We start from the raw sequence: 23,981 nt of genomic DNA on the forward strand, positions 1-23,981 counted from the left end.
GACTGCAAAGATAAAAAACAGAATTTAGGATGTGATGTGAGCATGTGCCTGCGATAGTGGACTGCAATAAAAAGCTTCCTTCTATGACCTCCTTTCCCCTCCAAGCTCACTGTTACATGATGTAGGCAGGCTTGAAAGAGACTAGTAATTCCATTATTAAAGAAAAAACAGCTATTTTCCTCTTCAGAACATTCCACAAGCACCTAGATTTTACATGACGAATTCAAAAGAATATAAACAAGACATGGTCTGTCTCTAAACAAAAAAAGTCTGTCTTCCTAAATTCTGGTTATTCAAAAAAACTTCCCAGAAAGATAAAGAATCATTTCATGAGTGAAGGACAGTAAATACACTACATACAATTTACACCAATGGAAAAACAACTTCAGCCTTTTGAGTAAGTGCACTTACCAAGTCACAGAACTCAAAAACTAAGAGATAAGGAATGGCTTCCACACATTGCCCAATACACTGGAGAACGTTTGGGTGCTGAAGAATGCTGAAGTGAAAAAATACAGTTAAAGGCAGAAAGATCATATTATACATTATTTGCAATTAACGCAACACACTGAAATCCCTATCACAAGTTTCAACACCTAACACTGGTGGGGGGCAGGGGGTGGGGAGGGGGGGTACATCACAAACAGAAGGTGAAAGTATCCAAAGGCACAGATTTCCATTTACACCCTTCTATCTCCTTTGTATTGCTGCAGCATATCAAAAGCAGCTGAAAGTCAGAGGATCTCAAAACCACAAAAGCCAGCACTGCCACAAGAAAGTCACACCCATCCTCCCACCATCCCTTATACCTAAAATTAGCACATGCAACTGGTTCGCAAACTACACCAAGGAACCAATCTGGCTAAAAGCTAAACCTTTTTTTAGCCAGGTTAGCTCCCAGCCAGATAAGTTACTTTTTCTAATTTGCTTCAAAAACACTTATGCCAATGTAGCAGAAGGCATGAGAGTTCTTCTTCTGACAACTGCCAACAATTTAAGCCTAAATACAAATATAACTAGGACATTAGGAAGCATTAAGAATAGAGAGCTCTCTGACCACTTGTAGCATAGTCAGGCAAGGTAAACCACACTGAGGTATGTCTAGTTAACTACAACATGCCCCTCTCATCATCTACAACAGCCATTAACTTGTGACAGTTAGCTCTTCAGAGAATTCTCACTATTCCCAAAACAAAGGAAGAGAAATTACACTCCCTTTAATATAACAAATTCCTTTCTAGTTTACAAAGACTCAACCCCTAGAAGTGAGTATTCTTCAAGCATAACACAAGAGGAGGAGAACACTAAACAATCCTTTTTTATTGGCATTTCTCAGTTGTAGAGTACTACTGGACTGAAGTTAGTGTAATTCTGGTTTGGGGTTTTTTTGTCCACAAGCATCCTTGCAAGCTATCTGAACAAAATTTGGTTTTATCACTATGCTGCATTTAAATTTTTGAAAAAAGAGAACCTGAAAGAAATTAAGCTGGTAACAATGTGTTGCCAGTTCCTCTGCTTCTAACAAGACAAGTATATGGCTTTAACCTTATTTCTCAGAGGCAATTAGGCATAAGGTTAGTTTGCAAAACCAGGAGTTTGTTCCAAACAGCTGTAGAAGAAAATCTGATAAACCAAAACAATTGTGTTTCCCAGTCATGAATAATAACTACCAAACACATTTAAGCAAAAAGCTTATTTTTATTTCTAAGCAAACCCAAATTTTGCTCACTTTGGATTGTCTGTTTTTCACTTTTTAAAGACAAGCATTTCGGTTATAAGGGAGAGCAAATAGGGACAACACCACGGAACAAAAGATATGTTCATAATTCATACGCAGTATTATGAAGTGTGTAAGTTAACCAAGCTGTGAAACGTCACTTACTAATAGGGTTCTCCATTTCTTAAAAACTGTTCTTGCTCCTTGGGACCTGCACTTGCCTTCAACTCCTTCACTATTACCCTTGCTACGCTAGTGCCTGTGTAGATCTCTCCAAGCAGAACCTGAAAGAAGATAATCATTGTGTCTTTAATCAGAGGGAAAAAAATTTTTGAGTTTCTCTGCAAAGAAAAATAAGAGCTAAAAACATACTGTAAGAAAGTTTTTCTGGCTTTTTTGCCAATGCATGCAGAGCTTTGATAATTAAACGCCCATACTTAATAAACCTTGACAAGTGACCTATATATCAACTTTCAAAACACATGTTTTCTAGTAAAGACCACTTATTTACTTAAGATTTTTTCCTAGAAAGAATTGATAATCACAGGAATGTATTAATTCAAATCCACATAAATGAAATATCTACCTAATAAGTAACTCTGGTAAGAAGCTTCATGTAAATTAAAGAAGCACTGATTAGTGCTGTTATTACAGCTATAAAGCGCAGGTAAGGAAACATCTAATTTCAATGTCAGTTTTTCTTATGCTCTTGCTTTTTTCTCTTTTTAAGAGTACCATTTTAAGGGAAATACAGTACCTTAGTCAGACTCAAGCTGCAGGACAATATCAAAAGATAACTCCTCACCTTTCCAAACCAGCCATTTCCAATTTCCTGGATGTAGTTTAGACTCTGACGTGCAACTTGAGACTTTGATCCATCTGTCACACACAATGAAACAAATGTAACATGTATCAAACCGCTCAGATGGCCAAATTCATCCACTTTGAGGCAATAATGCAAGCAATCCTACAGTATTTATTCCCAATCATGTGCATACGTTCAGATCAAGCAACAAACCCCAGACATCGATGAAGTATGAAGATAATGTTGTGACAATAGCACTCAAATGAAACTTTTCTCAACTCCAGCTTTTAAACCATACTAGAATACACCCCCTACAAAAACACTGAGATTCTCATTACCAGAAGTAAACTTCTGATTTTTAACACATTCAGCAAGAAAACAAGAAGGCCAAGTTCTAATTCCAATATAAAAGTGTATCATACCCTGTAGCTGGGTAGAGCAGTTAACCTACTTACAAAAGTTTCCTATGTAAATAAAAGTAGAAAACTCAAGACAATACTCATTGCTTGTAGATCTTAACATTTATAGTTATACAGAGAGTTACCATTTTAAGATAAAGGGTTTGACTACTTTATTCTTCAGCCTAACTGCCCTACTTATAGTTACCATCTGGAAGGAGGACATTTTCTGACTAAAAATACTTTACATAAAGAGTCCAGAGAGGGAAAGTATAGAAAACAAGACCCAGATCTCAGCAAAGGATGGACAGTAACAATGGCAGACTCTGCACTACAGAAGAGATTCAGCAGTGTTTATTCTTCTGCTGCCTAATTGGTTAGGAACACTAATAAATGCACACAAAAACTTTCCATCATTCCTGCTTGTCTGACAGAGACTTCTAGCCCACATTTGTATTTCCATAAGCCACATTCACAGCAGTATTATTTTACCGGAATAGCTACAGCTCTACAATATACTGTCAATGTGCTCCTAAGCACAGAGAAACCTGTATCCATACCACTACATTTTTACCAGTGTACCTTATTCAAGCATACTTCTTACTTCTGGCAAAATAACTTCTAGTGACAGAAGGTATAGTTTAAACAATTATGGCAATGTAGAATAGCTGACAAAATTTTTCACAGATAATTTTCCCTCACTCATTAAAACACTGAGGAATAACATTTCTTTTGTATTAAAGGCACACTGACAGTTTCTTGAAATTTGTAGGTACAGAAATTTTGCTAGAACCTGAATATCTAATGATGAAGCAAGACAAGCCATGTATGTAAAAATTATGTGTGAAGTAGTATAAGAACAACTACTTTATACCAAATTATGCTTGTAAAATTAAAGATGCTTAAGTTTCCTTTTACAAAAATTGTATTTTGAAGAACACATTCCAAAAAACCTTTCACACGTGGAAAAGAAATGTAATGCTCTGTCTTACCAATACCATATTTACAGCATGAAAACTTTATGGTGACATTAAGAAATCCATGCAGCTGCAACAGCAGCACTGCTGTCAAGTGAGAGATTCACTCTTGCTTGCATTGAAGGCTAATGCACAAAATCCAACGACAACTTAGCCAGGAAGAAAATCACTAAAAAGCAGAAGTCACTCATGTCATGTCCTAGAGTACTTCAAACCCTTCATGTATATAGAGGTTTAATGGAAGTACTCTGGAAACGCTTAAGCTAGTCTCATTCTCATAAGCTACCTTACATGGCACCCTGCCATAAATTAACATTTTTGAAGTAATATCCCACATTTTATCCTATATCCTATATATTTACTCAGTTTGTGTAAGTTTGTAACAACTCATTTGTTACAGTAAAGTCAAATATAATCAGCTACACCCCACTTTTGACACTAAAATTGTCTACTTTTGATTTTATTTGAAAAACAGTATTTTACCTGTACGAGATGGAAACTGGGAAGGAGTTGGTAAAGCAATATTTGGAACGGAAAGAGTAAACACTTCTGCTGGAGACTGAACAGATGGGGTGTCTTCTGCTGGAGGTGTAAAATCTATTTCATCATCGAAGTTATCTTCAAATTCCTGAAAAAAAAAATATTAGTAAACAAGCTGATCTTTAAGATTAGCACTAATAAATTTCTTATAGCTTGAGTGAGCAGTGTTAAGGAGACTTAATTTGTTACTGATTTAAAGAAATTAACTTATCAAGTATTGCTTTTAAAAAAAGGGGGGGGAGGGTGTTTGTTTCCTTTTTGCTTGTTTGTTTGGGGTGTTTGTTTTTGCCTTTTTTTTTTTTTTTTTTTTACTTTAAATGCTATCCACAGCTTCGAATGAATTACCATGAACTGCTGAAGCCAATTATTCTCTATTCAGAAATGAAAACAAACCTCAATTTTAGGAACATCAATAACTAATGTTGCAAAATTAACAGTTCTCTGATAACAATTTCCCCCCAAGAGTTTTGGTAAAGTGGATATGTATCTTCAGCATTCTTATTCAAACAGGAGCATCTTAAACCCTATCAGCAGACTAAGAGAAACAAAATAAAAGAATAACACAGAAAAAAACCCAAAAAGGTTCTTTACAGCAAAATTGTCTCAAGGGTATACTTTTCTTACTGATCCTGCTAGCTAGTAATGATTTTGAAAAGACACTGAAGATCCTTACTGCAGCATGGACCAAGTATTTAAAATAAATGGTTGCAGCAAGACTTCACAGCATGTAGAAATACAGTTGCTGGCTATTTCAAAAGAGAGAACGTACAGTGACACTGAAGTGTCAATAACTGCAGAGTATTAGCACAAATAATCAAGTATTCTGGATATCAGAATGCAGCTAAGAATACCACTTGTATATACATTTGTAACTTCAGATGCTTACCTTGAAATCTATCTCAGGGTCTTTACAGCAGGAGACACAGTTGGCAAGCAGTATTACCAGTACTACTAGAGTACATACAGATAGAATCACAAAAGATGAAGAAACTTCAGCTGTAGCTACTTCTCCTAAAAACAAACATATATGCATTATTATATAAATGCAATTAGCATTTTAAGAAGTTCCTTCAAAATATATTATCCATCTGCATTAATTTAAAAGACTTTGAACATTCAACTCTGTGGATATGATAAAAAAAGAAGAGGAAACTGGATAAAAGTACAAACTGGCAAAATATATCCATGTTCTACCACCTACCTGCATCATTCTGGACTTATCTGATACAAGCTAAGAGGCCACAGTCAGCACGATTTACTGAAGTAGATGATGAACAGTGATAGTGCCAAGCCTCAGGATTCTGTTCAAGTCAACAAATTTATATAGATATTTAAACACGGATATTAGAAATCTGATCTTTTTGAAGACATTTCTTGTGAGCTAACACACCTGTCCTGAGAGAAGGCAGGTAGAAGAAATCCTCAATTAACTTGTGTACAAATTGAAAATATACTACTATAAGACAGTACTGTCTCTTTCAATAAATGTATTCATGACAGTCTGCCAAATACACAAGTTGCTTTCACAAGTGCAATGGATTTAATCAGCTCCACCTCAATTTCTGTTTCTTGTGATTCATTAGGCAATTTGTCTCCATTTTAAGAATTTTAGACATGATCCCTAACCATTTTGCAAATACACTTCCAAATAATTTTCCAGGATGTTATATATAAACATTCTACAATACATTTTCTATGATTAAGTCAGGTTGTTATTATTACTCACAAAGGATCAAAAGCCTCAAATGGCATTTTATAAAAATGTTAGGTTTAATTCCCCTGGCAAAGACTTATTTTCATCCCTGTTTTCATCTTAAATTGAGAACAAAGATACATAGTTCCCTAGGAGACCACAGCACACATCTTCAGGGTCTGTTTTTGTTGTTTCGTTTTAAACGAGTACTGCCACGAGGGCTGGAAGCACAGTTAGACCACATCCAATTCAAATATATTTAGATATGACATCAGTGTTGCAGTTTGACAATGTCAGGTGACTTGGACTGACAGGATTTTATGGGAACATCCAAGTATCAATGGGAACATCTGACAACATAATATAGTATAAATGAAGCCTCAACAATAAAGAAAATCAGAAGCTGATCACTAGTTAAGGGACATACAAACTTCTCCACCTATCTCTTAAACCTTCAAAAAACCGACAAGTAATTAAGAGGTTTCCAGAAAAACCTACAGCTTTTCATCATGCTCCACAGAATAATTACTTATTTTAATTACACGTAAATTGCAAATTGACATAATCAAAATACTGCTTTAAAGAGTGCTACCATATTTTCAGAAGATGACATTTTCTGTAGAATTAGGAATATTATCTAAACAACAATAAAAGTTAACCAAAAAAGGAAGGTTTTCAAACAAGTGATACTGTCTCTGGTTTCCACAATAGCTCTGGCATTCTAACCTCTTAAGAGAACATGAATACTGCATTTGTAGATATTACGTACTGTTCAAATGCAGATCAACCACGATATAAGGCTATTCACCACCTTTTAGCCAAAATTCTGAAAAGAAATCTCTGAAGAGGGCTCTCAATAGAACAAATTATATTCATTCAAATCAAGTCCTCCACATAACAACCATGTATTTTCCCATTTGTAAGCATCAAAAGAAAAAAGGGGAAGGTAACAGCTGATTTATGTTTACTTCTTTCAGATTTTCAGTAACCTTACTAGACTGAAAATTACCTAAACCACAGATACAAGTGTTTTGTGAAGTCATTAGCCAAATTACTGTAACAAACACACACACAGGTAATATAGCTTTAGATAAAATTTAAGAGATCCCTTTGAACTTCTACCTGAAACCAAATAATAAAAGGTAGCTTTACTACCAAAAAAGTAAGCATTACGAGGTATTACTAATTAAAAATATTAAAGACATTTTTCTAAAACCATTCCACCTAACTTCCAAACAACTTCCTCACCTTCACCACCAACTTCACTGAAAAGAGAACTCACCACAGACTATCTACTGAACAGATCCAAGTTTTCCCTGACTAAACACCCAGGAACGCATCACCACAAGTACAATATATATTCCTCCCAGTAGATTAACACTCCTGAACCCCCAAGAATGTTTCATCCAGTGTACCAGATGCATCTGGGAGAGTTAGCCAAGCAAAAGTAGATCACTGCACAATGAACTCGGGCACCAACAGCATGTTTTATTATTCACAGAACTCATTACTAGCATGACTTAAAACAATGCTATTCAGAGGCTAACCGCAGACCAGATCCTTAAGAGGGAGGTATAAAGCTGTCAAGTATGTAACACTCACAGAATCTATCAAACTTTTATTTTGGGTTTAGGGTACACTATAATGTCTCCTTTTTAATGCCCACATAGCTAACGAATTTCACAGTGTCTTCCTGTTCCCCACAGGAGATTAGCATTATCACTTCTCATTAGCATCCTCCCCTGTTCCAAATACCGTATCTTCTTCTAGATGGTCTTTTTGAACAGCCTCAACCAAATCTTCGAGCAATTCTTCAACAGTTGCTTTACTGCTTTCAACCTTACTGCTTCTTTCCAAGACCTGACAAGGGGCCGTGCATCCAAATGAACATCTATTGTAATTATATTAGCTGGTCTAGTAGAAGATGTTATCTCTACACCTACAAACTTCTCACCATTGCCCTTAGACTATCACAACTACACTAAACATGACCACAACATGTATTTACATTAACGTTATCATGCACACTCCAACTTAGAATCCCACTTCTGACATCCCAGAAGTTACAAGTTATGACAGCAAATCCAGCTAGGAGGATTCAAGCTCCAATGGTCTTAGGCCAATTTTCTGGTTTATTTAACTCAAAATGAGACATAATGAGAACAACCATAAGCTGCATTTACTGTTAATGTTAGATAAAATGCACATATATTTGGCTATTTTTTCATATGAAAAAGACAACTTTTTTTTAATTCCTTCTGTAAAGAAAATTACACATTTATCAAGCCTAAAAATCTAAGGCTTTATGCAAATCACACTCTTCTCAATAATGTAACCGTGTCCTAGAATGAATACAGAAAAAACCCGTTGTTGTTGTTGTTGTTCATTATGTTACTTCCTAACCTTACAGACCTTTTATAATTCCCAAGAAAAGAAACTGTGTGAATTAACAGTAATTTATTGGAGAAAGTATTGAAGTTTTAAAAAAATAGGAAAGCAAAGATCACCTTTGAAAAGGCAGCTAGCCATTAACAGTTCATTAAGAAGATGGAAATCATCTAAACTTCCAAAAGCACAAGGCAAATTACACACACAAAGTTATAAAAAGATGCTTTAATACAAGAAAAACACCAATTATCACGGGCAAGTTTCTGCAGCACTTATAGAATGACTCATACAAGAGCTACTTACTAAGAATTAAAGAATCCATCTCTATTTGGATAAACTTTGAAGTCTCTCACATAGTCATTAATAAGTGATATCTTTTAATTTGCACTTTAAAAAAAAGAATGTAAAATTAAGTATAAAATGATGGCAACCTGTAATTGGACTAAAATTTATTATGTGAAGTTATTTTAATAACTTGCATAAATACATATTCAGGATGGAAGTCACTGAGTAAGTATTGGAACTGGTGTTTGACAAAGTGTTGAAAAATCTGCTGCAGTATAACCTCTTCTGCACTTTTCAACGCTTTCCATAGAACGATTAATTCACTGGAGCTTTGTAAAATGACTTGGAATTGAAAAGGTAAATGTTTAATACCCCCTTTTGTTTGTAAATTGTGAAAGTATGAAGAAACAACACCTATTTATTATAAGAGCCTGACTGAAAAAGCAACCAGAAAGAAATCCATTCAATTAAACAGAGGACCATTTTATATAGTCATTATAAAAGCCAGTTTTCTTTAATAAAAAACCCTGTTAAAATACATTATAAATTTAATTAATTTTAATCTAAACCTAGATAAAATCCAATAAATATCAATTTCATACGGAATGCAGAAGTTAAGAATCTTAACATATCCTAAAAGTAGAGAACTTAATAAATGTACCTAAGCATATCTTCTCAGCTTAAAAACCTATCCTATATTTAATGTAACCCTAGGCGGTAACAACCTACCACAACTTACTATCTATCCAAAAGTCAGAATCTGTTCTTTAGGAAAGGAACTGCAAAAGAGATTAAAAAAATACTGTATATAAAATGCCAACAATATAAGGCTTCCTATCAGTTAATACAGTCTAGACTACCTTGGTCTGGTATATCCAAACTACTTAAGCATGAGGATGAGGCCTGGATTATATCACTACTATATTAAAATAAGCAGGAGATGCAGTGTGTCTGTGTTACTATACATGTTACTGCGAGGTTAACACAACATTAACTCCTTACAAAGAACTCTGTGCTAGTAAATGTTCCATCTCAAAATGGTATCTAGATGGTCCCAAATTATCAACACAGAAAATAAGGTCTTTTTTTCAAAGCCTCACAGTATTAAATACTAATTCTATGCTGTTATTTACTCAGTTCTTAACAGTATGGTATCATAAACAATCCAAGGCTCTGGCTGAGGTAGGTATTTCATTAATAGCTATTGAAGCAGATTCTTCAGCACATCTGAAGACTGCCATTTCATAAGCAAGTTTTACACTGATGTCTAAGTTTGAGCACAGCACACCTGAAGTCAAACCCTGTACACAGGCAAGTACGTAAACATGCTCACTGAAGAAACAATGATGAGAAATTATGCTGGCATTCTTTGGATCAAGTATAGACACGAGAATGTACACTTCAGTATGTATTAGAATGTTTCCAGGGGTGGAAAAAATGATATTTTCATACAAAGCATATTTCAAAACAACTTATATATGTCAGGATTCTCTATACCCTCCTAAGTTTCTTTCAAGTCTACTTTCTTCATAAGGTAGTTCACCAACTACCAAATCCAACACCTAAGCAAACACAAGTTTGTTTCTCACTACAACCAGCTTCCTTCTCTATTCAATTTCCCAGTCTACTCACAATACTCTCAAACACCCACAATATGTCATCCACCTGTGACATCCTTCACTACCATTAATTAGGAGCAACAAGCATGTCAGCTAGCCAAATGGTCCATCCGGGTTCACTTGCCAACCAACAGCACCACTCCAAACAATAGAGGACCAGGCACAACTGCCTGTCCATATGAGGGAAGGTAGGCTTGCCTGTCTTCTACTATCAGATTATAAAAGGCCATCACACTTGAACTCTGACTCTCTCAAATTTCATTCATTGTGATTAATCACATTATTATGGTCTCAACCTTCAGGAAATTGGGCTAAAAAATGCACACCATCACACAGTTCTAAGCTTGGAGAAAAAAAGTGTACATGACAGACATTACTGAGTACAGTAATAAAAGACATTCACTACTGCGATAAAGGTAGTGCAAGGCCCAGATAAATTAAGCGTTATTAGGGCACAGTAAGCTTCAAGGGAGCATCTGATTTTAAGCTTTCAGCACAGTAGTTGCTATGCGACAACAGTCCCACTGCATAAGCAAGAGCCTCTTTTCTTTCAAGAGCAGCTATATAAATGACAGTACTGCACTAATAGCTATAACTATTTCCAGCACAAATCTAGCATGACAGCAGTCACTTAAACTGTCTCTTGGACACCGTCAAATTATATGATCATGAACTGAGATGCTATTTTATGACACCAAGGTGCAACAGAGCAGCCTTTAAAATACTAATGAATGACCAAGCTTAACTTTGCTCCCTAGCTACTTCCGTGGTATCTTTCATAAACTTGATCAGTTTACTTACTCCACATTTAATGGATATTAATGTAACAAGATTAAAAAGTGTAATATCCCTCTAATTTATGGTGGGTTTGATAAATATGATTTTAAAAGCTATCCTGACTTTCCTAAATAATGATGTCATTCTCTTCTATTCTAGCAATTAAGTGGGAAAGCATTCTCCGCAAGTCAGATTCAGATCATTATCTTTTCCTCACAAAGGCTTTCTCCTGCATTTATTTACTACCTGAAATCTTCAGAGGTTTGCTAGTAATAGGCTCAAAACCAATACAGATAAATTCTGAAGGCCTAAGGTAACAGGTAGAATACTAAACAAAAGCCTATTCAAAACAATTTTAGACACATCTACTGTGTATATCCGATTTGTACGACAAGGTAAAGCACAACATGCATTGCAACTCCCATATTTCACCAAAAAAACCCAACTCAAGAGCACATTCCATTAGTGCATTCCTGTCATCTCAATTTTTTCCTGCTATGCTCCATTTAACAATCGAGCCAAACAGCATCATTTTTGAAAATAAGTTTCAGCAGAAGTGCGTGCAGTACCATCATTTGGTTGTGCAACGCTATATTACAATAGGCTTTACAACACTGCGACAGAACTGCATTCAAATCACTAACCACCTTCAACTAAGATACAACACAAGCAAACAAAAACTTAACACAAGTTCTGAAGGAGTGTTATTTGCACTTCAGACATTCTTTTGGGAATAAAAAGAAGAGAATTTTCAGGTAAGAGGCTCTCCAAATTCCAGTCAGACCTTTGAACAACCACTTACCAGTACAGCAGGACAAAACATTTCCAAGATCTCAGATGACTTTCATTGACTTAATGTCCTCAACAGAATGCCAGCACCTTAAAGAAATCTAAAACTGTTTCCAAATGCCCAACGTATTTCAAGCAGAGACTGGAAATATTCCTCCATTGAGCAAATCCCTAAGAAGAGATATATATAATAGTCCTTAAGGGGCTTTAATGACGTTCTCAGTTTATACCTGAACTTCTCAGCTTTCAGATTTTTAGTACTTATTGCTATTCAAAGAAAACACAAATATTTAAAATTTTAAAACTATAATAAGGAACAAACTATTCAAAATTTTATTAATTGAAGAGAGTTACCTCAAAAGTCTATCCTCTCATTACATTATTACTACCCTTGTATTAGATAACGCAAAGTGTGCATAACTAACAGAAATAACCTTCAGTATGGATATTACAAATTTATCTTGATGCAAAAGCTCTTTATCACCTAGTTTTATTTTCCCTTCTTCCTTACAATGTGGAAAATCCTTACTGCTAGATACAGTCTCAAGAAAAAAACTCTTAAGGACTTAAAGCTACAGCTGTCCAAGTTATTGGTGCACACTTGCATTTAATATTTCTGAATACAAGAAGCAGCAATTAACAGTCTGCCAATAAAACTATTCCTTGCCTAAATCGGAATTGTGTTACATGGCCTAAATCAAAGTCTCACACTTAGGAAGATGTAAGATGACAAGACTTTCCGCAGTAGCAGACAAAACTCCACAAAACCAGAAGTCACCTACAGGTTACTCTGTTACTATATTCTTCTAGATAGAAATGGAGACATTTCACCCTTCTACTCAACTTGTCAAACACAGTCCTTAACTTAGCCTAGAACTCTATTATTTAAGTCCCTTGTGGGGGAGGTGGGTGGAATGAAAGGCCGATACATGTGCACAGACAATTCTTTTGAAAAAGCAATGGCTTTTCTTCTTTACAGTAGTTAATCATCAGAAATAAGGGTAACGAAGACAGCGAGTGGCAATTTCCTACAGTTCTTCCCCATAAAGCAATAAAAAACCTCTGACACACTCCTCCAGCCCACCTTGTGTCCTAGAGTTCTACAGTGACAAAAGCCAGTTTCACAGATGTATTTTGTGAAAACATGACCCTGAAATCACTACTGCCCTATGCAACAAGTTACAATACCTTCAAGAAGAAATCTTAGCTGTTTCATATCACAACTGGATGTGTAATTCTGTATGACAACAATGCTTGGCAATTTATTTCAGTCCTCCCATTTGTCCTTAAAAAGAAGTAGTTTATGCTGCAATCTAAGCCAACACTTTTTCAAACTGTTTTGTTTCATGCTCCCCCTAAATACTTTTACACTGTGTTTCAAACTAGCTTCTACAGCTGCATAAGTCCACTTTATACACTTTGGGTGGCACAGGTTACATATCCTAAGGCAAGACTATCTGGGGGGATGCTGGATTCTCATGTAGTACAGCACCCTCAGAACAACACACTACAATCCTCATTTTTTTTCTGAACACTTGTCCTGGACTGAGTGTTGGCTGAACAGTTAGTAACTTGTAAAACTGTGAGCTGGGATTAGTTTTACATTTCTGTCCTGATTCTATTACCCTACAAGTCTTCCCAGTAATGTCAGAGAATTACTCACACAACAGCATACTGCTCAATTTTAATAAGGACTAAATATAGGCTAGTACTTCAAGTGTTTACAGAGTGAGATCTGTTTGAAGTTTCAGTGTTAGAATCTCATGTTTGCACAAAGGCATCTTAAGACAAGGTAAAAAATATACATGTTAAATAATTATGTACCCTATGCCTTCATGGCAGTATTTCTGGAAAATCTGGGTAGCATTATTATCTTGCAAAGGCACCATCTGATTCTTAAGAGAGAGTGTGTGTGTGTATATATATATATATATGTAAAAATTCTGCTGAGCATACTTCATTCTATACTGCTAGATGCTGCTTTTGACAATTAATTCCTGCTCAAGTACAGTATGTTTTCATCTGCTATACCATTTCTCCAACAGTCAGGCACAGAAGTTGTAGATTATTTTTTTTTTTAAACAGGGTAGACCACAGTCATTCAAGCAGTACGAGAAGATTACACATCATGGTATCCTAAACCATTAGAAGTACCTGCAGAAACCAAAACAACAGTATCTGTTTCTCCCACCATTTGACAGGAATACGACCTATTAATATATACTGATTTTGAAGAGACTAATTTCTTTTGGTTCATGTGAATGACATCCATACATGCAACCTTCACGTGATGGGATTTTCTAGAATCTTGATTTTACAGTAGATGTATTTCCAACTCTGATGTACAACTGGGTTAAGAAACGTAGGAAAGTTAGAAGGAGCATTTTGCCGAAAGAGCTTGTCCAGCTCTATTTCTCATCCCTATTCGTAACCGAAGGATCCTAGCAAGAACAGGCCATAAAATGAATGACTGATGTTGAAGAACTGGATCAGGTCTACCTGATGAAAGCTTAAAAGCCAGCACTCAAAAGTCTACTGTTAAAATTTTCTACACTTCTTTCATACCAAAGCCACCTTAGGGTGTAAAGGTAGTCCTAAAAAAAAGTCATGTCACTTAAAGTCACTGCAGTGATGTTTCCTTACCACTAAGGAAACTTTTGCAAGTGTAGTAGTGTTAGACAAGGTGTGTTACTTTGTACCAGCATCTCACACTGAAAATCCCACAGAAGACAATTCACTGACATAACTTGTTTCACACCATCACCCTGCCCGAGGTGGCACAATACCTTGCTACAGGTTGTGCTTAAACTATGCATGTAGACTGGAACAGCTATCCTGATACACTTTGTACATTTCTGATTATAAAAGTGTCTACAAAATGTTTCTAGTAGCACTGAAGTTGCTCAAGACCTTTCATAACAGCAGTACAGTAAGAACAAAGAGTTCATAGAGAGCAATAAAAGCACTGAAGCTATTGCAAATTGTATCCAGAACCTATCAAGCTTCAGATACTAGGCGCACACACCAAACAGAAAGGCAGACCCAAAGTAAAGTCTAAGGAAGACTCCAGTACTCCATGTTCTGCCCTTCTGCTGCAGAACTGGAGAGAGAACTACAACTTTTGTAGCCTCTGGCATTATACTGACTGTGGGTCCCTTTACCCTGTGCAGGTAAACCAAGCATGGATAGTGACTGAAACCAGACTATGGTAACGCCCAGAAAATTACTTCTATTCAGATTTGCCTGACAGTAGCCCCCCAAAACATAATTTTGTCTTCTGTGCTTTTTTTCAAATGGAATGCCAGATCTCACTACGTAATACAAACTTTTTGGTTTTTTACAGGATCTGGGGCAAAACCAGCACTAACTAATGAGCCATTTCAAACCAATGATCTGTGCCTGATGATATGACAAAATACCTTTAGACTGTCTCTGATCAGTACTATCTTAATATGTTGCAATGATACTGGAGGAATTACTAAATACACCCAAGCATTCAAGATGTGAGAAATTACCTCCTCCTGCAAGGACTGCTTTAGTTGTACCAAAGTCCAGACACTTTACAGCCAGGGGCAGAGAAAGTAGACCAAGCCTGTGAACAAAGCCTTGCATGGAACATCCCTCCAGGCCAAAGAGTCAGGGTTGGCTTCTTACCTCAGAGTCACAAACTCACAGATAGAAACAAAAGATAAAAGACAACTTAGCAGCTCTAGCTCTACAATTATTAGGTGTCTGGGACAGAAGCTAGAAAAAGACATATAGGGAGAAGTAGACGAGTTTAATGCTTGAAAGGAGGAGGGAAGATAGACCACTCCCAAGAAAAGTATATACCATTAATTAAAACCCCCACTTTACAAGCAAGATTTTTCTTAACTTCAAGTGATCCAAGTCACTGACTTACATATGCTTAGAAAATTGCTTTTCTTACTATGTGCAAGTGTCAGACATTTTACATTGTACCAAACCACAGGCCACAACCACAACTGGACCCGAGGTTGACAGAACTCCAAGTAGAACACCAAGCCAAAGCAACAATTTTCCCAAGAGCCTATACATATATGCTACAGAGCGCATCTTAATAAATCAAAAGGTGACTTCATCTCTAAGTTTTAACTTGTCATCTATGGCTAGCTGACTATACTAAATACAGCTGCATGAACACCTAGATGGATGTCTCTAGATAGTATACATCAATTTCTAAGTGTCTTTTCCTGGACTGTACATGACTAAGCTCATCAGCAAGGACTCACTGCTGTGACATTCAACTGGTCCATTCAGTCCCCAAGACTGAGGTTCTCAACACAATCAGAGCAAGCATGTAGGCACCAGCCCAGATGTTTCAGTTTAAATGAACAGACTGCACAATTCATCCCAAATGTAAAACTGAACACACCTGCCAAAAATGCTACCATCTATTCAAGTTTTACGGGAAAATAAGAAAATTTTTGAGACTCTGTTACTTTGTATTTGCAAAGCGCACAGAGATGGTTGAAATACTTTGTCTGACATTAAATACACAGCCTTGATTCAGATTCTCAGCTTTCTTGGAGAGGCAGCTGAATTAAGGTCAAGTATGGAAATCCAAGTCAGAAGAACAGAAAGAGATCCTGAATGTAAATGTAAAGCTTTAGCACAGTAAAGCAGACATGTCAGTTTATAACTATGTTTGGCTGCAAAATACTGCTGCTAAAGAGTAGTTCCCAATGCCCTTACTTCAGCCACACAGTACTGAAAGTGGAAGTCATCTCAGTCTGATGTGTTCAGGTAAAATCACCAAGACTCCACAGGCTCAAAACAACTGCAGCACTTCATTCTATGAACTCCTTTCCAGTAGACCTGCCCCAGCTCTCACCTCCAGTATAAAGTGAAACCTTAAATTCAGAACTATCACAGCACATATCAGTATCCTCCTTTTCCATTCACAGAATAAATTAAATCTAAGTTGGTCAAAGTATTTTTAGCTAGTAGCATCTTCAGCATCGTTTTTCCTATAGTAATTGCTATGAACCCTACCAGGGGAACAGTTAAAGTCTTATTTCCTTTACCTCCTCTCCTTATTGTTAAAAGGAAAAAAAAAAAAAAAAGTTAAGAAATATAACCTCAAAAATGCAAGACAAATATAGAACACAACATCAATGCATACCTTCATCTACAAACACTATGAAGCCATACTTAAAAAGAGTGGCAGTCATCTTGATCAAGGCCCTGGGAACTTGACAGTTCCCCAGCCACAGTCTGGCATACTTTCACAGCAGGTCCAAAAAATGGAGCATTTTTGAACAAGGAATCCAATCTAGTCTTGCTAGAACCTGCCCATCACCACTTCCTGCTTTCCAGCTTCCTCCCCAAAATAAAAGTTAATTTATTATGGGTATATTCTGTGAACTATTGCACAAAGTTCACTACAACAACTACAGACACCTGCCTTCTTTTTTTGCGTATTCCCTATTCCCACCTTTCCTGTAACAAGCTCAGAGCAACCACACATCAAAATGTTTCTCCATTGTCAAAAAAGCAACCATTCTTCCTAGGTGAAGAATTTGGATCCTGAAATAATTCTGAAAGCAGTTACTGATTATTTTATGAAAAGCCCATTAAATTCTTCCCAAGTTTACAACTCGTATGTATCAGACCAAGTGCTACAGTGAACTGCAAAAACTGCCAAGGCCCAGAATGGAGCCCATCAGAGACTGCCATCCCAATACAAGAAATCAAAGCCACCTGTCATGGGATATATGAGAGAGAAATTCACAGTATGGCTAAAGCTGGTTTTAAAGACAATTCATGATTCTTAAAGCAGCACAATAGTCACAGGTTTGTCTTCCAGACAGGTTATAAAATTTGCCTCGTATGACAGAGAAGGTACAAGACAAAACAGTCTCATTGTCATCCACTGGTAAGCTATTCAAAGGAAGAAAACCAAAAAGAAAGTCCTTGTAGCTTTCTAACTGGTTACTGCTGTTGTGATGATGGTGCAGGCTAAAAATCTGTTGCACACAAAGCCATCTGTGCACATTATTTCATTCAGTAGGAAGTCTTCCCAGGAAAAGTGATGCCAGTGAAACTGAAAAAGGTTCCTCTTGAGGCCCTAAAGGTTCAAATACTAAATATCTGCCAATAGAATAATCCAAGTATGTTGCTTCTTACTATATGGGTAAAGATACAGTGGAAAGCAGCAATTCCCTGGAGTTCATGGTTTTTCATGACAGAATTTGGCAGTTTGCTGAACTTTAGATAACATCCCATGCATACACACTATGGCCTAAATTATAAACAAAACCAATATATAAATTTACAATATCTCATTAGTATGAGTACAATTGTTACAACATCACTTTTCTTAGCAGTACTGCACTTAGCATGCCTGATATGGCCTTTTAAAAAAGCAAAATTAAAAACACCCCAAACACTTTAATACAATCAATCTCTTGCATTTTGTCCAATCAGCTTTTCATTCCAAGAATGCAGCTTTTTACCAGTTTCATATTATGTTTGGATCTCCCAGCTTTGTCAGATACATAGCATAGTCCTTACAGCAAAGAGGAATTTTTGTTTAAAAAAACCCACAGAATGCTGACACTCTGACATCTACCCTTAAACAGAAAAATTAATCACATTTCAGGAAAAGTAAGACACAGAAAGTCAGAAAAGACCTCCACACAGAACCGATTCTGCTGTCTTATCTTATAGCTTGATGACAAGTTAATATTATTTGGACAAACTTCAAGTATTTCATAAATGATAAAACTATAATTTAGTCTCAAAGGAAATACAGAGTTGATTGACTGTTTTCTCTTTTTCAGAAGTTTACTTTTATAGAAAGGAAGACCTCAAAGAAGGCTGATGGAGGGAGCAACTTATGAACACTTCTGAAATGTTCCTGGGAATAAAAAAAACTGGGAAAGAGGCATAGATCCAAAAATAAAGGAAGTATGGGTTCCACTTCCAGTTTTGGTACTTTCCATGGAACAACAGCCAAATTACCCAATCTCGGTGCTTCAGATCTCTCCCTCCCCACCACACCTCCTCCTTCTCTCTGCACATATTGTCTATTTCAGCTGTTCAACTCTTCATAGCTAGAAATGAATCTCAGCACACATTCAAACCAAACCTAACAAAATTCTGTCTCAATACAGTGTTATGTGCACAAGCCCCAATGAAATACAGAAAAGCTCCAACACGCCTAAATCAAAGAGATGTTTGCTACCTATCGGTACTAATAAATCTCTAATCAGTAACTCATATGATTGAGAAGACATGTTTAGTTTGTACTTTTAAGACAAACAGGAAAAGCAAGAAAATCGAAGGAAGTTCGCATTACCTAACATAAGAGAGAAATAAACGTGAACTACATGACTATTTAGAGAGACTGGGCCGGGGGGGCCGCGGGGGGAATCAGATTAATCTGACCGGAAAGGAGGGAAGCGCCGTCTGCCCTGAAGAGCCTCCACCCAGGAACGGGAGTCCCGGTGATTCACCCATCAGAAAAAGACAAATCACGCCGAGGTCTGTGTAGGCTAGAACAGTAGCCACTACAGAAAGAACGTATGCGGGCAAACGTACAGAGGGAGCCGGCGCGTAGGTCAGTCAGAAGAGACCGAGATGTCCGCAGCGGGATGCCGCTCCACGGCACAAGCACAAGACGTGACCGACAGGCCGGGAGCCGCAGCCCACCGTGCCGGGGAGCCCCGGCCCCCGCCGTGCCCTTCCCGACGCTCCGGTGAGGGGAGAGCGCCGAGCGCGGCGCGGGGCCGAGCCCCGCTCGTAGCACGGGGGAGGGACGGGGGGCTGGACACCCGCAGTGCCCCCGCTCCACCGCCACCGCGCCCCCGGAGCCCCGGGCCCCCACCGCCGCCGCCCTGCTCCCAGGCTGCCCCTCGCAGGCCCCACCGCGGAGCCGCCTTCCCCCCCCGCTCCCAGCCCCGCGCCACGCCGCCGCCTCCCGCGTCTCACCTGCACCTGCTCGCGGAAGCGGAGCCGCCCCGCCGCTCCCCAGGAGAAGCGACAGCAGGAGGACGAGCCCGAGCGGGCGCCGGAGTCCGAAGGGCAGCGGGCCGCCCCCCCGCCGCCCGGCAGCCCCGCCGAGCCCCCCGCGCTGCTGCATGTCCTCCGCTCCCGGCCCGAGGCTCGGCGCCGAACGAGGGGCTCGAGGTTCTCAGCGTCTCCGGCGAGCCCCCGCGGCAGCCGCTGCCCCCCGCCTCCGCGGCGCGGCTGCCCGCGGCATCGGACCCCGCCGCCCCGCTCCCCTCACAGCACCCCGCCAGCCCCTGCGGACGCCGCCGCCGCCATCTTCCGGGCTACCTGACCGGGAGGGGGTGGAGCGCGGTACTGATTGACAGCCCAATGCGCCAATCAACCCGCACCTCACGCTGAGGAGGCGGGATCAGTGGCTGGGACGGAGCTAATCCGTGACTGACAGCCAGGCCGGCCAGTCGCTCCGCAGAGGGCGAGTTAGGGCGAGCGAAGGCTGCGGCGCGAGAACGGCGGAGCGCGTTTGCTAATCGAGCCGCACTCCGAGAGACGGGAGGAGGGCGGAGTTTCCGTCGGATTGAAGGCGCGCTCCGCCAACCGGCTGGCGGCGCTGTTCCCGGGGGCGGGAGCAGGAGGCGGGGCTTGGCTGAGCCCGTGCGCACACAGGCGGGAGTAGCCGGAACGGCGCCACCTGGGGGCGCGGCGCCCCGCCGCAGTGCCCGCGCTCGGCGCGCCCTGTGCCCCCCGGACGGCCGAGTGCCGGCGGGCCCCTCCCTACACACAGCCCGCCAGCGGGGCCGTCCCCGCACGGCGGAGCACAGGCCCGAACCTCTGCCGTGGCGCCTCCGAGACCACGGCGGTGTCCTGCTCCTCCAGGCCATGCTGGGCCTGGGGCCCCCCCCCGGGGACTGGGCCGGCGCGGGGCCATGGCCGAGCGCTCCGCCCGGGCAGCCCCTGCTCAGCTGTGCCCCTCTGCGTACCCCCAGCTCCGCGCTGGGCCAGAGGCCGAGCGAGGAAACTCGAGAGAAACGGTAAACGGCCGAACGCAGTTCCCTCGCAGAAGCCCTGGAGCCCTCCGGCAGAGCCTCCCCGCGCCGGGCGGGCGGGAGCGGGCCCGCGGCTGCCCCCCGCTATCCCTTCCACCTCCCTCGGGCTGTGCCCGGGCTGTTCGCGCTCCTCTGCAGAAGAGGCGTATCGGGAGTCTCAAGTCAGACACAGAGGTGGGCATGAACTACCCTCTGCAGCCGGTGTGTTTCCAGGGCTGGAAATGACCTTGTTAAATTCATGATAAAAGCAGGATTCAGAAATAATTATTATTCTGGTTTAGGTTTGTAATTCCGATTGATTTAGCGTACATGAAAATGAGGTGGCTGTTTTAAGTAGCATAAATGGAAGTGTTAATCCTAAGGAATCAGGGAGTCTATGCAGGGAGGAAATAGGGAAATCCCATACAACTAACAAACTAGATTTCAATTTTCCAAATAATTTAGCAGAAAGGCTAATTATGTCAAGATTATATAATGACTTTGGGATGGCAGATTGTCCAAAGAAATATACAATGAGTGCACCCCTGGGACTTCATGAAAGGAAAAGTTTTGTGCTCGAAGTAGTACTTGGAATATGATGTCCAGGAAGACACAAAGCTAAATCTCTCTCTGTCACTAAGAATTTTTTCCTAGGATAATATTTCTCCTACCGTGGGGACGTACTTAAAATCAAACTACTTTCCTCTTTCCGAGTCTGTGTCTACTCCCAGATATCCTCACTAATTGTACTACCAAATGACCCATATTTTTTGAAATGTTCTAATTAGTTTTTCTTCCAAGGGAAATATTTTACTTGAATGATATGGAAGACAATCTCCTCTTTTGTTGTTTTAGTAAACTATTATTAATGCATAACACTGATTATTGTGAATTTTTTTTTCAATCAATATAAACCAATAAACAGTCCCAAATAATTCCTTGTCTGCCTGTCTGTAGATTTTATGGACTGCGAAAGCAAAATGTGGTCCTTTCCCTTTAAACTCAGTGATACGTAATATGCAATATGTAACACTATTTTTTTTCATGTACAAAGAGTACCCATATCAATTTAAATAGCTCTTTACGGATGTGAAACTGCATGAAGCCAGGTCTTTCTCATGTTTACTATAAATATCCAGTGGAAACTTCATGATTAGTCCTTTATTCTTCACTCTCTCATTATGTCCCTCCACTGAGTACAGACACCGGGGCTGGGGTCTCTGAATGTAAATGCGTCTCCTTCTAGTTGACATCATAGCCACATTTTTTAATGATGGTTATTCAAACTACACTGTACTTCTGTGATATAAGTACATGGGCAAATCTAGTGTACCTATCACTACAGTCTCTAGGGTCTAAGGTACTTCTGAGATCTGTCACTGATCACGCAAATTCCATACATAAATAATTTTGAGGTTCACAGCAGCTACAGACATAAAATTTAAAACTTCACTTGTAGCCTCTCAGCAGGTTTACAATGTAAGGGTGTTCTCATTTCAATAGTGAAAACAATTCATTTCATTTTAAACACAGCAGACTGCTTTATTTCCCAACCCACCCTATCATAATTGAATGTTAGGCCTTTGATGTAATTTGCTGATAAAACATCATGTTGTAATACCATCTGGGAAGCTATGGCAGCATATCATTAGAAGGACTTGTTAGAGCACTATTCTATAATGATGGTACACTTGAGGTTAGCTGTGAATTAGTCACTGGTAGAAGCTAAATAACCAAACCTTCCAATCCTTTGTTCTAAATGTTAGTCACAGTTACTCCCTATCTTCAAATGCACCATGAACATCACAAAAAACCAAAGACGGAAAGCCTCATCTCCTGTCTGCCATCACTGAGAATGTTACGATTCACCCATTTGCAATTTCTGCAGTTAAACATTTGCAGTGACTATATGAGACTAATGGGATGAGCAACCTAATAGCAAGTAGTCCAAAAGGTACTTAAAAAGAAAATATATTTACTTAAACAAAACTCTTCCTGTACACAAAATGGGACGTATTATCACATATCACAGCCTCATGTTTCTTGATTATGTGCTGTTATCATTGCCAAATTACTGAAGCTGCTGTTCCGTGTGGGAGGTGTTAAAACCTTTTTTTAGAGACAGATAATTGGATCAACTAAAGGATGTTGATGGTTTTATTTTCAGTTGGTTTTCTTCAATACTTTTTATAACATTATTGGTGCAGAAGGAATATTGTCTAGCAGACTGAGCAAGTTGCCAGAGGGGTGTTAAAGGTCTTCAATGTAACTGTGAATAAAGCCCCAAAAGATTCACAATTTGCTTACTACAAAACAGAGTATCACTGAGCATCAGGAACAGAGCTGATTACAGAACCAAGGTCTTTATTCCAGGTCACTTTTAAGCAGAAAGATTAGTTTCCATACAGATGAATGTTGAGACACACACCCTGCTGTCCCTTCCCCAAAAAGAAAAATGTCTCATCCTTTCATATATAACCTTTTCTCTCCCTGTCACTGTTGTCTTTCTATATTTAACAAAATTATTTGCTCCTCCACCTGATAGAGACAAAATAAGTATCACTGATTTTAACCTCCACTTTCAGTCATAAGTGACCTACCTAAAGTGTTTTTATATAACGGGAATCATTTTTCTCAGTTCTAATACTACAGCATCCAAAATTATTTTATTCCTCCCAAGGAAAATTGGCTACAGAAAACTGGGTTTAAAACTATCTTTAAAGGAAAACTGCTTATTTGAGTCAAATGTTTTCCTCTTAGTATCTGTCACTCTAAGATGGGCTTAGAATGGAACACTCTGATTTCTTCCCACGAATGATTAAGCTTGCACATGGAGAAACAAACTCTGAAAAATATGGTGGGGCATATTTTGAATCACTAGTAGAAAATTCAGTTTATATTCATTTTATGATGTGTTAAATAAAGATCTAGCAGCTCCTGTTAATCCATTCCTTGTAAATGCATTAAGGAATTACATTCTTCTCGGGAAATATTTCA

The 23,981-nt window shown here is 39.2% G+C and overlaps 1 protein-coding gene across 1 annotated transcript in view; it reads right to left on the reverse strand.

Annotated features, from left to right (window-relative positions):
- LMTK2 (lemur tyrosine kinase 2) overlaps positions 1 to 20,267 on the reverse strand; it is a 44,047-nt gene extending 23,780 nt beyond the window's left edge. Inside the window, exons 1-6 of the mRNA XM_074919125.1 lie at positions 19,942 to 20,267; positions 5,324 to 5,448; positions 4,381 to 4,525; positions 2,523 to 2,596; positions 1,883 to 2,001; positions 412 to 499 (exon numbers count right to left, since the gene is read on the reverse strand). Coding sequence (XP_074775226.1) covers positions 412 to 499; positions 1,883 to 2,001; positions 2,523 to 2,596; positions 4,381 to 4,525; positions 5,324 to 5,448; positions 19,942 to 20,092 — 702 coding nt within the window. The 5' untranslated portion in view covers positions 20,093 to 20,267. The remainder of the gene's footprint in view (positions 1 to 411; positions 500 to 1,882; positions 2,002 to 2,522; positions 2,597 to 4,380; positions 4,526 to 5,323; positions 5,449 to 19,941) is intronic.
- Positions 20,268 to 23,981: the final 3,714 nt, after the last annotated feature.

Source organism: Athene noctua, chromosome 15 (assembly GCF_965140245.1).
Source record: "Athene noctua chromosome 15, bAthNoc1.hap1.1, whole genome shotgun sequence".
Lineage (NCBI taxonomy): Eukaryota > Metazoa > Chordata > Aves > Strigiformes > Strigidae > Athene > Athene noctua.